Source organism: Podarcis muralis, chromosome 9 (genome assembly GCF_964188315.1).
Source record: "Podarcis muralis chromosome 9, rPodMur119.hap1.1, whole genome shotgun sequence".
NCBI lineage: Eukaryota > Metazoa > Chordata > Lepidosauria > Squamata > Lacertidae > Podarcis > Podarcis muralis.
Window position 1 is genome coordinate 61,452,537 of NC_135663.1, and position 16,185 is coordinate 61,468,721.

Consider the following 16,185-nt stretch of genomic DNA (forward strand, 5'->3'; position numbering starts at 1 on the left):
TTGGAATTTAAAATTAATAAAAAATCATTATTATTACAGTATTTTTTAAAAAGGACATCCTGTTCCTGCTGTCACCGACTCCCTAGCCAGCCCCCACAGGACTAAATGCACAATAATAATGCTAATAGCCACCCTTCTTTGGTAAGGAAGGGCCAAGCAGTTTACGCAACATGCTTCTGAAAAGCTCCCCGAGGTCCCCCCAGAGACGTTGCCTATGGCTACTTGCACGTTCATTCCTGCAGCGCAGGGGGTTGGGCTGGATGACCACAGAGGTTACCTTCGAACCCCACCATTCTGTGATTCGAACGCGCCGCCTTCATTCTCTCAGCGCGAGGGGGTTGGGCTGGATGACCCCGCGGTGTCCCTTCCCCACTCGGCAGTTCTCTCATCTCCGACAGGCGCCCACTATATGAGCTCCTGGGCGGCCTCCCTCTTCCCCGGGCTCCTTCCTCCCCTCCTTCTCCCGCACCTTGTCCCACAGCAGCCAGTCGGAAGCCGCTGACTGGATCCGCTGGTCTTCCAAGCCCTCGGCCATCGTCGCCATTCTCTCCCCTCAGCGCCGCCGCTCCTTCCCCTCAGAATCGCCTCAGCAGCCTCTTCCCCGGTTCCGGAGGCGCAGCAACGCGCCCAAGGCCGGGAAGCTCCGCCTCCCGAAGGCGGGCGCGGCCTGATTGGATGGGCCGGCCGCTCCAGTTAACCCTTCCCCGACTTCCCTAGCGAGCGCCGGAGGTGGGAGAGAGGGCACTTCTCTCGTGAGAGCTGCGATCGTTCAGGAACTCCTTGACTATTGGTGACAGCTCCTGTCGGCGCCTTAGCTGAGGTGGCTCAGTCGGTAGAGCGAGGACACTCTTAGTCGCAGCGTCGTGGGATCGCGCCCCACGTTGGGGAAAATGATTCCTGGATTCGATGGTTCCATTAGTCCCTTCCGAAAGCGTCTGTTTAAATCCGTTAGGACAATCGCCCTGGATAGTCAGTGGATTGGAGTGTGGGGCTGATATCTCCAAGGTTGCAGGTTCGATCCCAGTAGATGATCCTTGGATCCTTTCTAATTACCGGTATATTTTTGTGGTTTTGATCTTTTTCATGTTTTCAATTATGGCTAGAAAGATTTGCATGATGGTTTATCGATAAAACTTTGTTACCCGCTTTTGAGTTTTGTTTTGTTTAATTATTTTAGAACACACATGACATTTATTTTATATATATGAAATAAATACATTTTTATTTATTTTGTTTCTTAGATTTATATACCACCCTTCCTCATAAAATCCCAGGGCAGTTCACAGATTAAATTCTTTAGTCTGGTCTATTATGGTTTTAGCTTAACTAAACAAATGAGCACAGATTGTTCAAGTCTATGTTTCCTGGGCCTGATTTGGCTGCGGCCACCGAAGTGGTTTATCTATTGTTTATTTATTTTAAATTCTTTTTAATTCAATTTTACATTATGCATATAAATTCAAACATTAATCATAATCGTCAACGTTTAGGATTCCCTGAACCCTTAGACTTCCCTCCAGTCCTCCATGGTTTCCATTATCAGGCATTTTCTACTGCATCATGTATTTTCTCTATTTTTCTAAAAACAATTCATTATTACCTTAGATTTTAATACATTACAAGTATTACTCTAATCCTGCCAAAGTTTTTAGTTGTATACAGTGTTCTCTTAAGTAAATTGTAATCCCCTCCCCATTTCATATTAAAATTTCTATCTTCCTGGTTTCCGATTTTTCCCTGTCATTTTCGCCATTTTGGCGTAGTCCGTCATCGGTTTATCTATTATTTAATTAATTAAGTTGCTCGTTGCTTTATCTTGCCCAGGGCGACCGACAGTGACTTTTAACCAACCAAACAAAAAAAGCAAAATAAAAACTTCTGTTCCTTCATGTTGTGGGTTAAAGATCTGTGCGGTGCTAAAACGCCACATGATGGAGTCTTCTGCCATACATGTGATCATGTAGAGATGGATGAGTGAATATCTTGTTCAGCCATGGACTTAACAAAACAACGTACCTCCATACCTTGCAATATTACACAATATTAAACAAGGCCAGGCCATTCTGCCAAAGGCTAGGAGGAGGTGGATGAAACAGAGAGAATGCTATTGGGAAATAAGTATGAGGAAATCAGCAAAGATAGTCCTCAGATGCTTCCGGGAATTAGGTTCATGAATGAGCACAGACATGCTATTTAGGGAGGGCAAGTAAGCAGTCCTCCCATCTTTTAAATCACGTGTGGCGACTCAGGCTAGCCTCAGAGGTGCCCTGTATCTTGCCCACAAGGTCCCACAGACCTTGAGTGGCAGGTCTCTGGCAATCCCCCTCACCCCTATAAGGTGCCTAAGGGTGCTCACCACAACTCATTATTTACCTGTCAAGCGTCTTGAACTTTCTTGCACATTCCGCCCGGACACTGAGGTCCAGCGCCGAGGGCCTTCTAGCGGTTCCGTCATTGCAAGAAGTGAGGTTACAGGGAACCAGGCAGAGGGCCTTCTCGGTAGTGGCGCCCGCCCTGTGGAATGCCCTCCCACCAGATGTCAAAGAGAAAAATAACTACCAGACATCTGAAGTAACCCACGGGACCAGCAAAACGAGGAAGGAGGGAGAAGACATCTGAAGTCAGCCCTGTTTAGGGAAGCTTTTAATGTTTAATAGGTTATTGTATTTTAGTGTTTTGTTGGAAGCCACCCAGAGTGGCTGGGGAAACCCAGCCAGATGGGCGGGGTATAAATAATAAAATTATTATTATTATTATTATTATTATTATTATTATTATTATTATTATTATTATTATTTCCTACTAAAAGTGACTAGGCAACTGAATTAACAGCTGACCTCAACTCAATAACAAAACACCTGGCTGCCAGGCCAGTGTACTGGCAACCCAAAATTTATACTGGACCCCAAGGCAGCCGGCAAAACCTGCACTGGATCTAAGGGGGGGGGCAGGTGCTGAGATTCCAAAGAACTGGAATAATGGGTGGAAACGGCTTAAATACCCATGCCCCCTCCCATGTTGTCCTGGCACCCCAAGCAGCTAAGGCAAGCATAGGCAAACTCGGCCCTCCAGATGTTTTGGGACTACAACTCCCATCATCCCTAGCTAACAGGACCAGTGGTCAGGGATGATGGGAGTTGTAGTCCCAAAGTATCTGGAGGGCCAGGTTTGCCTATCCCTGAGCTAAGGCCTTCTGCCCCTTCACCCTCCCAGAATTCAAAAGCTGCTTCTCTTCTGTGCCAAAGCCGGGCTTAAAATCTGACCAATGTTCTTTCCCATGTTTCTCCTTTGTTCTCTAGTTTGGAATACTGCCTGGGAACAGGAAAGAGAACCATCTACCTCAACAGCTGTAAACGCTAGGTCACCGCCGATGTGTTCTTCTCATGTTGGACCGAAGGGAATCGGTAATTCTGGAGCACGGACTGGACACAGAGAGGCAAAACCAATTCAGATTTCAAGCAGAGTTTATTTGGTTCGCATATGCAAAGCAAATGGTACAGCGCAAGACGCAAAGCTGTCAACCGTCCCTTATTTGGCAGGAAAGTCCCTTAACCCAGCGCCGTGTCCCCCTGCTGTCCCTTATTGATGATGTCCCTTTAATTTCCCGGGTTTCAAAGGAAGCAGCTCCTCTCCCTCCCTCCCTGCCGGCCAGGGAGGCTCCAACTGTGTTGCTTGGCTGCGTTGCTCACCCAATAAGGAGTCTAAGAATGACTGGGGGGGTGGAGCTTGCAAGCCTTGTGCCGATCAAATTGGCCGCGTTGCCTGGGGATTCGCCTTTGCTCAGCGCTTCCCAGCAGGTCCAAGTCCAGTCAGCCTTTTGTCCCCGCCATTTTCACCTCTCTTCAATCCTTTCTCCCTCCTTCCTCGTTTTGCTGGTCCCGTGGGTTACCCAAGAGGTGAGGTCCAAGTGCGGTCCGTGGCCAAAGGTGCAACGTGGAGGCAGTCCATAGTAGCTGAATCTGGGTGCAGGGCAGGGAGTCGGGTGAAGTCAGCAACAGGCTTGCAAGCCGGGAACCAGGGCGGGTCAGGAGCTCAGGCAGGAAAGCAGGACAGGGTTCAGGCAGGAACTAGCAACCAACAATGTTGCTCCCGCAACTTGGGACTGGGGCTGGCCAGCTTTGATCTGCCCCGAGGCATAGGGCGGCCCTGATCCTCTGGTGACTCGCCTCTCCTGGTCTGGAGGCAAGCACTCCTCCTGCGGGAACTTAGTTCCCTCTACAGCTCAGGAGAGGCTGAAGGGTTACCTTGATGTCATCGCCCTCGTTCTTCCCTTACTCCCTTTTAACTCTTCCAAAGCAGAGCACCTTCTCTTCACCAGTCACGCCATACGCTCATTCCAGATCTTCTACAATTATGTCCCCTTCTTCAAGTGCTGGCCTAATACGGGCCCGGTTTCGGGCTTTTGCCTTCGCAAGGTCTCGACAGCTCTTGAAGAGTTTGGTCACAACTGGTGCCAGAGGAGGCTGCTCCTTGGGCTGGAGCGGGGCCACTTTGTTGTTCTTTTTAAGCTGCATCACTCTTCTCAGTCTCCTGAGCCACTCTGTTCCGCGAAGGACTAGTCCGCTGAACTTTCCTTCTTCCTGCATGCTTGCTGCTGGCTCCGCCTCCTCTTTAAGCAGTCAAAATCAGAAGAAAATCCAAATCCTCTGCTTTCTCTCTTACCGCACCTACACACCTCTCTCCGCCTCACGAACCCACAATGGACACCTGTAGTTGGTGGCTTTTAAGGGAGAAGCAGGTGATGTCACAAAGGAGGGCAGGTCATTGTTACCATGGCAACCCACCCACCTTGACCCTGGACCCAACTCCCCCCCCCCCCCCCCATGTTTCTTCAGAACTTGGAAGCACCTGCTGTTCCGTCTGCAGGTGAATCTTCTCTTTTGGAGCTCCTGTTTCTATACCGGATCTTTCTTCATTCAGCCCCATTTCCAAAGGGAGACAATCCCAACATCCCTTGAAATGCAGTAGAAGACTCCCAAGTCTAGGGGTCTCCATAGCACAGGATTAGACAATCTGCTTTGCATTCTCATCATCCTCATAGATAATCCTGGATTACACCTCCAGCTGGGGCAGAGAATGTCCCCTGTCTGAAACCCGGCCAGTTAGACGATGCTGAGGTGGATGGGTCAATGTCTGACTCTGTCCAAGGCAGTTTCCTAGGAATATTCCTCTTAAGTCATTTACCCAGAAGACAAGCAAGATGATATATAATGAAATGAAAAAGGTATTTAAATATACCTTCTTGAAGAAACCAGAGGCCTTTCTCCTGGGCATCGTGGGCCAATTGGTGCCAAAGAAGGATAGAACTTTCTTTATGTATGCCACGACAGCAGCAAGAATACTTATTGCAAAGTATTGGAAGACACAAGATCTACCCACCCTGGAAGAATGGCAGATGAAGGTGATGGAGTATATGGAACTGGCAGAAATGACCGGCAGAATCCGAGACCAGGAGAAGAGTCGGTGGAAGAAGATTGGAAGAAATTTAAAGACTATCTACAGAAATATTGTAAAATTAATGAATGTTAGAATGATGTTGAATAAAAAGTTAAGTGGTTTTTAGCTATAATGCTATAAGGAATATGGAAAAATGGATTATTAACAGGTAAAAATTTAATGTTACAATATTTTAAGCTTAAAGACTAGGATAAACAAAGAGGGAAAGGATTTGCTGAACTAACAAGTTGAATTGGAATACGAAAAGGGAGGTGTGAGGAGGTCCGGGAAACAAGCAAATGAAAGATAAGTGATGGAAAGATGGAATTGTTTTTTAACTATTTTTATTTTGTATTTTTTCTTTTTCTTTTTTCATTTTGTAATATTTTGAAAATTTGAATAAATATCTTTAAAAAAAAAAGACAAGCAAGCTAACTTCTCCACAAGACCAACAATCCATTTCTCCATTTAGAAGACAATATGGAAAAGTCCCTGTTTTATATACAACAATGCAAGTACAAAAATACTTGAATACGAGAGGAAGCAAAATTCTGGCCTCTGTAATGAAGCAATAGGCAAAGGGTCCTGAAGCAGAGCAAGTTTGGGGGGGGCATCAAACTGTGATTCCTGCATTGCAGAGGGTTGGGCTAGATGGCCTTTGGTGTGGCCCCCAGTTCCACGATTATGTAAGTTGAGGTTTGTACTCTGTACTGGGTCCTGTTAGATTTATGCAGCATCACTTTTCCTTTTTTCCTTTTTTTATTTTGCATTTTATTTGTTATATTACACCAGTAATCATTCCCATATTACATTACAGGACTTACTATAATATAATTTCCAACATGTATACAAAAATTATATACAAATTTTATATACCTAGAAAGAAAATGAAACAAAGAAAAAGAAAGAACAAAGAAAAAACAAAAACAACCCCCCCCAAATCATATACATACCAACACACTAGACTTCCTTTCTATCCCGTTGTATATTCCTTTTTTACAAATGAATGTACTCTTATTATTGTATATTTCGTTGCATTTCAGACGAAACAGCTCTTCTTTAAACAGCTCTTCAGAGGCCAGAACAGAACTGGGCTGAGGAGCTTAGTCAGCCTGCTTATATAGAGCTCCAGAACAATGCAACTGTTGCCATTTTCTAAAACTATCCAATCACTGAACATCACTTTTCAATCCTTCATTTGCATACAAAACTATCCAATCACTGAACGTCACTTTTCAATGCTTCATATGCATAACTATCTAAAGTATCCCCCTGCTGGCCCAGGGTGAGAACTTCAGTACGTAACACCCCTCCCCACCGAGATAAGGCGTTAGTTACAATCGTAATGGTTTCCTTATATACAGCACTACACGTAATGGTTCAATTAGGCACAAAAGCATATCGGTTACATTTGACATACTTAGACCAACAGTGATACATCTCCAACAACATAGTCCTTTAAATAAGTTGGGCGCTTGGAAACTCTGCCAGACCGCCGGGGACTGGTAGCCAAGTCTGGGGTGCCACACAATTCTTGCTGAGGCTGTGGTGCGACCCTAGGTGGCGTTGAAACCAAATCCCCTGGATCCGCTGCTGTGGGTGGAGCCTCCGCAAGTGGAGTGGTCTGAGCCTGTGGTGAGTCTGGCAGACCCTCTGAAGTGGCTTGATTCGGCTCCACGCTGGCAGTTTGCGAGGGAGGTGTAGGTGGAGCCTCGCCATCTGTAACTGTCTCTTCCGGAGCCATGAGCGCAGTTGGGGGCACCATGGTAGTGTCCAAGTCCCCAACCCTGCGCCTAAGCTGGTCTATGTGCCGGCGCCACAAGCGTCCATGTTCGAGTGCCACCTGGTACGAGCGAGGTCCAGTGACTCCCACTACTGTGGCTGGCACCCAAGGAATGTCCCCCACATAGTTCCGGGCAAAGACCTGGTTTCCTGGAACAAATGACCATGGCGCGTTGGCACAGCCTGGGGGTTCGGCCACGGCAAAGTCCGGGTGCAGCCGGTCGAGCGGTGTCCTGAGGCGGCGGCCCATAAGCAGTTCAGCAGGACTCCGCCCTGTTTCCGCATGAGGTGTGATGTGTTGCACGAACAAGTATTCGGAGACCCGCTCGTGCCAGTCTCCCCAGTCCAGGCGCGCCAGTGCCTCTTTTGCCAAGCGCACCATTCTCTCCGCTTGCCTGTTGCTGGATGGATGAAATGGTGCCGTTAGGGTGTTTTTTGCGTCTCCCAGGTGTGTCCCTTAGCTGTCGGTGGTGCAGGCCTCGATTCTTGGCACGCTTGACAGGCGGACACCCAGGCAGTGATGGCATCATCCATGTTAGGCCACTAGACGTAACACTGAGCCAATGCCTTCATTTTGACGATTCCCTGGTGGCCAACGTGCAGAGCCTCCAGGATGCGTTGACGGAGTCTTTGGGGAATCACGACGCGGTCTCCCCACAGCAGACAGCCGCGATGAGCCGAGAGTTCATGTTGTCAGGTTGCAAACAGTTGGAACTCCATTGCAAAAGGCCCTTGTGGCCACCCCCTCCACACACAGTTGAGCACACAGCTGATGGTGCGATCCTGGGCAGATGCGGAGGCCACAGTGGCAGCCGATATAGGCCCTGCCGGAAGATCCTCAATCAGGAGGAGCGATGAAGCTGGAGCCGGGTCTTCCACAAACGCTGGAAGAGGGCAACGGCTGAGGGCGTCGTCATGGCCCATCAATTTCCCCGGGCGATGGACGAGCCGGTAGTGGTAGGCAGGCAGGAAAACAGTCCATCGCAGCATGCACAGCGAGAGGACCGGTGGAGTTAGACGATCACCGGCAAGGAGGCCCAGGAGCGGCTTGTGGTCAATGATGAGGTCAAAAGTCCTGCCATAGAGGTATTCATGGAATCTCTTCACTCCAGCCACAAGTGCCAGTGCCACCTTGTCGAGCTGGCTGTAATTCCGTTCAGTCAGAGATAGTGTCCTGGAAAAGTAGGCGAGCGGTGCTTCTCTTCCGTCTGGAAAACGGTGACTAAGGACAGCACCGATGCCAAAAGGTGAGGCGTCGCAGGCAAGGACCAGCGGCCTGGCTTCACTGTACTGTACCAGCACACTGTCCGATGAAAGGAGAGCCTTGACCGTGTGATCCTCTGGTGACTCGCCTTTCCTGGCCTGGAGGCGAGCACTCCTCCTGCGGGAACTTAGTTCCCTCCACATCTCTGCCCTGAGCCTCTGCAGCTCAGGAGAGCCTGGAGGGTTACCTTGATCTCATCGCCCTCGTTCGTCCCTTACTCCCTTTTAACTCTTCCAAAGCAGAGCACCTTGTCTTCAACCGGCGACGCCATACGCTCATTCCAGATCTTCCACAATTATGTCCCCTTCTTCAAGTGCTGGCCTAATACGGGCCCGGTTTCGGGCTTTTGCCCTCGCAAGCTCTCGACAGCTCTTGAAGAGTTTGGTCCCAACTGGTGCCAGAGGAGGCTGCTCCTTGGGCTGGAGCGGGGCCACTTTGTTCCTCTTTTTAAGCTGCATCACTCTTCTCAGTCTCCTGAGCCACTCTGTTCCACGAAGGACTAGTCCGCTGAACTTTCCTTCTTCCTGAAGGTCTGAAACTGACTGCATGCTTGCTGGTGGCTCCGCCTCCTCTTTAAACAGTCAAAATCAGAAGAAAATCCAAATCGAATACCGCCAACCGCACCTACACACCTCTCTCCGCCTCTCCTCATAAACCCACAATGGACACCTGTAGTTGGTGGCTTTTAAGGGAGAAGCAGGTGATGTCACAAAGGAGAGCAGGCCATTGTTACCATGGCAACCCAACCACCTTGACCCTGGGCCCAACTCCCCCCCCCCAATATTTCTTCATTACTTGGAAGCACCCGCTGTTCTGTCTGCAGGTCAATCTTCTCTTTTTTCGAGCTCCTGTTTCTATACCGGATCTTTCTTCATTCAGCCCCATTTCCAAAGGGAGACAATCCCAACATCCCTTGAAATGCAGTAGAAGACTCCCAAGTCTAGGGGTCTCCATAGCACAGGATTAGACAATCTGCTTTGCATCCTCATCATCCTCATAGATAATCCTGGATTACATCTCCAGCTGGGGCAGAGAATGTCCCCTGTCTGAAACCCGGTCAGTTTAGACGATGCTGAGGTGGATGGGTCAATGTCTGACTCTGCCCAAGGCAGTTTTCTAGAAATATTCCTCTTAAGTCATTTACCCTGAAGACAAGCAAGCTAACTTCTCCACAAGACCAACAATCCATTTCTCCATTAGAAGACAATATGGAAAAGTCCCTGTTTTATATACAACCATGCAAGTACAAAAATACTTCAATATGAGAGGAAGCAAAATTCTGGCCTCTGTAATGAAGCAATAGGCAAAGTGTCCTGAAGCAGAGCAAGTTGGGGGGGGCATCAAACTGTGGTTCCTGTATTGCAGAGGGTTGGGCTAGATGGCCTTTGGTGTGGCCCCCAGTTCCATGATTCTGTAATTTGAGGTTTGTACTCTGTACTGGGTCCTGTTAGATTTATGCAGCATCACTTTTCATTTTTCCTTTTTTTATTTTGCATTTTATTTGTTATATTACATCAGTAGTCATTCTCAAATTACATTACAGGACTTACTATAATATAATTTCCAACATGTATACAAAAATTATATACAAATTTTATATACCTAGAAAGAAAATGAAATAAAAAAACGAAAGAACAAAGAAAAAATAAAAACAAATGCCCCCCCAAATCATATACATACCAACACACTAGACTTCCTTTCTATCCCATTGTATATTCCTTTTTTACAAATGAATGTACTCTTATTATTGTATATTTCATTGCATTTTATCTAATACATTCCTATAATATGTGCGCTTAGTCTTATTTCTCAGCTCAGTCTCAATCCAACGTCAATCAAATGCCAGCATAGACAGCGAACCTTTACTGTATTTTTGAACATATGTTTTATATCTATCCCACTTTCCCATAATTTGTTGTTTTGAATTGCCTCTCAGGGTATTGACTGCGCTATTTCAGCAAATTCTTCTAGCTTGTAATGCCAGTCCTTTATTGTTGGGGCTTCTTGTTCCTTCCCCCCCTTTGCCACCAAAGTCCGAGCTGCGGCCGTTGCAGATAAGAATACCTCCCTAAAGGCCTTCGGGATGTCCCTGCCAACAATGCTTAACAGAAATGCCTCTGGTCTTTTTAAAAAAGTTATTCCAAACATTTTTCCAACTCTTTGTAAATTACCGTATTTTTTGCTCTATAAGACGCACCAGACCACAAGACGCGCCTAGTTTTTGGAGGAGGAAAACAAGAAAAAAAAATATTCTGAATCTCAGAAGCCAGAACAGCAAGAGGGATCGCTGTGCAGTGAAAGCAGCAATCCCTCTTGCTGTTCTGGCTTCTGGGATAGCTGCGCAGCCTGCATTCGCTCCATACGACGCACACACATTTCCCCTTACTTTTTAGGAGGGAAAAAGTGAGTCTTATAGAACAAAAAATACAGTAAGCCCCAGAACACTTTGATCTTCCTACATGTCCCCCACATATGATACATGTCGCCATTACTCCCACCACACCTCCAACATTCACTAAATTTTTATACAGCTTCAATATACTTCTGGGGGGTGAGATACCATCTGTGCTGCATCTTTAACATATTTTCTTTAATGTTATAACACGCCGTAAATTTCATATTTGTTCTCCAAAGCTCTTCTTGATATAGGAATGTATTAGATAATATGTAAAGAAATATGCAATAATAAGAGTACATTCATTTGTAAAAAAGGAATATACAATGGGAAAGACAGGAAGTCTAGTGTGTTGGTATTTACGGTATATGATTTTTGGAAAAAATTGTTTTGGTGTTTTTTTCCTTGTTCTTTCCTTCTTCTTTTTTTGTTTTTTAATTTTCTTTTTAGGTATATAAAATTTGTATATAATTTTTGTATACATGTTGGAAATTATATTATAGTAAGTCCTGTAATGTAATATGACAATGTTTACCGATGTAATATAAGAATGTTGTTAAGTTGTGGGCGAACATAGCAGACGACACAGCGATTTCGCCAGAGCAGCTCTTTATTTGTAAGCTGGACAGAATTGAACAGCAAACAGCTCAGCCGGCCTGCTTTTATAGGCAGCCGGCTGTCAACAATGTAGCAACAACAACCCAGGGTTTCCCGCCTAAAATAACTGACGTGGACCTGAGTGAAAACTACATACACAATACGCCTGGTGGCCAGGGTGAGAACTGCAATACATAACAAATGTTAATAAATAAATAAATTGCAAAAGAAAAGAAAAGAAAGAAAACAGCAGAGAAAGCTATTTATCACCCCATCCTATCAAACAAAACAACAGCTTTGGGAGAATGGGGAAGGCATAGCCCAACCCCATAGTACCAAGTAAATCATTGTGATTCCTCAGGGAGGAGGTATTCAACCAAATCAGGTCATGGCTGGGGAGGGTTCCATTTGTCTTAAGATCCTATCTGGTTCGTGGACTTTCATGTCCTATTTAGATACCCTGCGCACCAGAGCTTGAGAAACGTTCTTGCAACCACCAAATCTGGTATCTTTAATCTGCGATCTTTTTGAAAATGGTTTTGGCTTTAGCCTTTTTCTCAGGCTTGAAAAATAAGAGTTTCGCAACACACATCCATGACTAGCTGTCCTATGATGTTGGTACGAGTTTCTTCTTTTAAAAACCTGCAACTCTCAGACCTCATAGACCTGCCCTTGCATACAAAAGAAAACCAGTGACAGAAGTTCTTTCATAACCTGTTTGCTTCCGCTGATGGCCCAATAAAAAGGTATAAGACTAGTAAGCTGGCACAGCAGCAGCACAGCATTAAAACTGCTCAGGCCTCTTAATGTAACACTTAAAAGGCACTTGGCCTAGCTGCTTTAAAAAAACAAACCAACTATTTTTATTAGTCTTTTTTTTTTTTAACATACCAAGCTTAATGATAGTAAACCTATATCAGTGAATGAGCTGGCATTAGGGGTGCATCTAAAACATTTTTTCTTTAGGCAAGCCTACCCAGACCTGTAATTCCATTGTGTACTGTGTACAGTATTTGGTTTTCTTTCCTTTTTTTAACTGTTGGTTTGATCTCCATTGTGATCATTTTATTGTCTGCAGTAAAAAGTTACCCAGATTTAGGAACCAGATCAGGATCAGCTGCTTGCAGGTGTAAACCTATTGGTCCCAAGTTGGTAGTTTCACTAGGACCTCTTCAATATTCACTGCGCTGGTTCTGCCCAGCAGCTCGCTCCTTTGTCAATGATATTTGAAGCTTTCCTTTTTCCAAGCAATCAAAAGTTGATTTTTGTACTCAAGGGTGCCCTCTGCTGGTATAAAGCTCACAGTTTGAGGATTTTTTGCCTTCAAATATTTGCACACCACAGTTACCCAGTGGTGAGTCCATAGGCGCCGACTCCATGGGGCTTGAGGGGGCCCGAGCCCCCTCAAAAATTCGTTTGGGGGGGCTCCGCCCCCCCAATAATCTCCGGCGCCCCTCCAGCAGAGCGCCATCGCCGCCCCTCCCCCAGCCCAAAATGCACAGGGAGGGGCGGGCTGCATGCCTCCTGCCCTCCCTCCCGAGCAAAAGCTCCACCCAATTTCCTTTGGAGCTGATTAATAGGCGCAGCACGCTCTCCCCTATTCGCTCACGAGGAGGCGGCGCCACTTTATTTGCATATTCATGAGCTTATTTATTATTCATGAGCTTTCCCGGGCCCCCCCAATATTTTTTATAAGTCCGCGTCCCTGGGTGAGTCCCATGGATTTCAGGACAACTGAGGATAGCTATACGTTACAAAATTGTGTACAATCATAAACAAGTCCCCAGAGAAAACAAAGGCATTTTGTTCACTTTCAAAAGCTTCCAAGTAATTAAGTCACGGTAAATGCAGCTAGATATGCCGCTAATATGAAAAACAATTGCTCCTATAAAGCCTTTTTTTTCTTTTGGCACGTTGTATGCATGAATGGGTATTGGGACGGTCGTATGTGTTATGTACTGAAGTTCTCACCCTTGGCCAGCAGGGGGATACTGTAGATAGTTTTCACTCAGGTCCACATATGCAAATAAGGGATTGAAAGTGACATTCAGTGATTGGATAGTTACAGGAAATGGTTATTGTTGCGTTGTAGTGGAGCTCTATATAAGCAGGCTGGCTGAACCCTTCAGTTCAGTTCTGTTCTGGCCTGTGAATAAAGAAGAGCTGTTTGAAGAATCGCTGTGTCGTCTGATATGTTCATCCACAACTTAACAGTATGTTCAGGGAAACCTCATTATATTCCTTCCCCCCACATGGTGTGTACTGCAGTGTGCAAATGCTACTTGAAATGCTGCAAAAGGAAGAATTTTAAGTTGCTAATGTATACATAGCCTCAGTATTTTGTGGAAGGGGTTCAATTGGCTACTGGAAATTCAGGCATGCACACACAGAGTGGATTGAAGTGTTCTGCCACAACAAATCCACGTGTGGTTTTTTTTTTAAAAAAACTTTTTGAAGTTAGAAAATGGGATAAATAATTACGTAAGTTGTAGAATCACTGCTCAAGCAAATCAGGATAGAATGAATGACGATTGTAGTGTAACCTCCGTGGAAACAAATCATAATGAATGCTCCATAAACACTGGATATATTCTAACCTCTGCATGAGTTTTGTGCAAGCAAATGAGGATGAATGCTCACTAAACAGGCCATTTGGAGGAGCCCCCAGTTGAAACAGCAATAAAGGTCCAGTCGTGGCTGACTCTGGGTTGTGGTGCTCATCTTGCTTTATTGGCTGAGGGAGCTGGCGTACAGCTTCCGGGTCATGTGGCCAGCAGGACTAAGCCACTTCTAGCAAACCAGAGCAGCGCACGGAAGTTGGCAGGAGCAGGGACCGAGCAACGGGAGCTCACCCCGTCGCAGGGATTCGAACCGCCGACCTTCTGATCATCAAGTCCTAGGCTCTGTGGCTTAACCCATTGCGCCACCTGCGTCCCTTGAAACAGCAATACACAGGTTCAAAAGGCCACGTGGAAAAATTAACAACCAGTACTGGTTCAGAACACTTTGGTTACTCACAGAAATAGCTGCTCATGAGATTGGCCAGAGCACAGAACTTTAAAGAAATTGCATCTCATGTGCAGGAAAATCAGATTATGTGATTATTATTCTTTTAATCCTGAAGGAGGAGCTGCAATTCCACCCAAGTCCCTTCTTCTGTTGCTATGTTGCACATGGAACTCGATAAGCCATGCAAATAATTATTTGCAGAAGTGAGCTAGTCATTGATTTTTCTGAAATGTCTCTCAGGCTTTGAGGTATCCCCAGGGAGTTTTGCAACTGAGTCACCACCCCAGAACATCACTTTGCTTTCCTTTGTTGTGATATCTCAGTGTGAATGAACAGCAGTCTCAGCGAGAACACTCTCAGAGCAGTTTTTGCAGCTTGCTAAACTATCTCCTATCAGTGTGTGCACCATTTGTGTCCTCACTGATCTGAACACTCATCCAAACAGATATTTTTGAGTATGCATGCATGTAATTTACATCACCCCCTGCCGTTGGCCGGGTGGCAGCTTGCAACATGAAGGTAAAAGGTAAAGGACCCATGGACAGTTACGTCCAGTCAAAGGCGGCTCTGGGGCTGCGGCGCTCATCTCGCTTTCAGGCTGAGGGAGCCGGTGTTTGTCCACAGACAGCTTTCCAGGCCATGTGGCCAGCAGGACTAAACCACTTCTGGCGCAACGGAACACCGTGATGGAAACCAGAGCGCATGGAAACGCCGTTTACCTTCCCGCCACAGCGGTACCTATTTATCTACTTGCACTTTGATATGCTTTCAAACTGCTAGATTGGCAGGAGCTGGGACAGAGCAACAGGAGTTCATCCTGTTGCAGGAATTTGAACCACCGGTCTTCTGATCAGCAAGCCCAAGGGGCTCAGTGGTTTAGGCCACAGCGCCACTCTTTAGCATTTTATAGCCCAGCGGGGAAAGTTTTTGGAAGGGTGGAAAAGCGAAAAATTGTCAGCATAACGCAAAATGTATCAGCATGGTGCAATTGTTAGAGTATACTATAAGACTAGGACCAGGGAGACCTGATTTCCAACATCCCATTCAGCCATGAACTTCATTGAATAGTCCTGGGTCAGTCACACACTCATAGCCTAACCTACCTCACAAGGTGAAGATAAAGTGAGCAACCATGTTATATACCGTATTTTTCGCTCCATAGGACACACCCGACCATAGGACACACCTTGTTTTAGAGGGGGAGAACAAGAAAAAAATATCTCCCCCTCTCTGCTCAGTGCCCCTTCAGCGAAGCGGCAGGAGAAACGGAGCCCCTTCCGTTTCTCCTCCCGCTTGGCTGAAGGGGTGCTGCGCAGCTCTCCCTCTCTGCTGAAGCCAGGAGAGTCTCTAGAACCCGAAGCCTCTAGAGCTCAGCGGGACCTCCTGCTGCGCTCCGGAGGCTTCAGGCGGCTATCCCTGAAGCCTGGAGAGCAAGAGGGGTCGGTGTGCACCGACCCCTCTCGCTCTCCAGGCTTCAGTGAAAGCAACACAAAGCCTCCGGAGCGCGGAGGAAGCGCTCCCTCTGCGCTTCGGAGGCTTCGCGTTGCTATCGCTGAAGCCAAGGAGCCTGCATTTGTTCCATAGGACGCACACACATTTCCCCTTAATTTTTGGAAGGGAAAAAGTGCGTCCTATAGAGCGAAAAATACAGTACATTTTAACTCCTTGGAAGAAAGGCTGGATTTAAATGAAACAAAGGATC

At 46.4% G+C, this 16,185-nt stretch overlaps 1 protein-coding gene and 1 long non-coding RNA gene across 2 annotated transcripts in view; one reads left to right on the plus strand and one right to left on the minus strand.

Annotated features, from left to right (window-relative positions):
- The window catches only part of PGM2 (phosphoglucomutase 2), a 30,883-nt gene extending 30,246 nt beyond the window's left edge, over positions 1-637 (minus strand). The window contains exon 1 of the mRNA XM_028743946.2: positions 470-637. Within this exon, the coding sequence (XP_028599779.2) occupies positions 470-544 (75 nt within the window). The 5' untranslated portion in view covers positions 545-637. The remainder of the gene's footprint in view (positions 1-469) is intronic.
- A 109-nt stretch (positions 638-746) lies between these two features.
- Positions 747-3,505, plus strand: LOC144328900 (uncharacterized). Its single transcript, XR_013394280.1, has 2 exons — positions 747-1,055; positions 3,300-3,505. It is a non-coding gene; the product is annotated as an uncharacterized LOC144328900 (long non-coding RNA).
- The last annotated feature ends 12,680 nt before the right edge of the window (positions 3,506-16,185 follow it).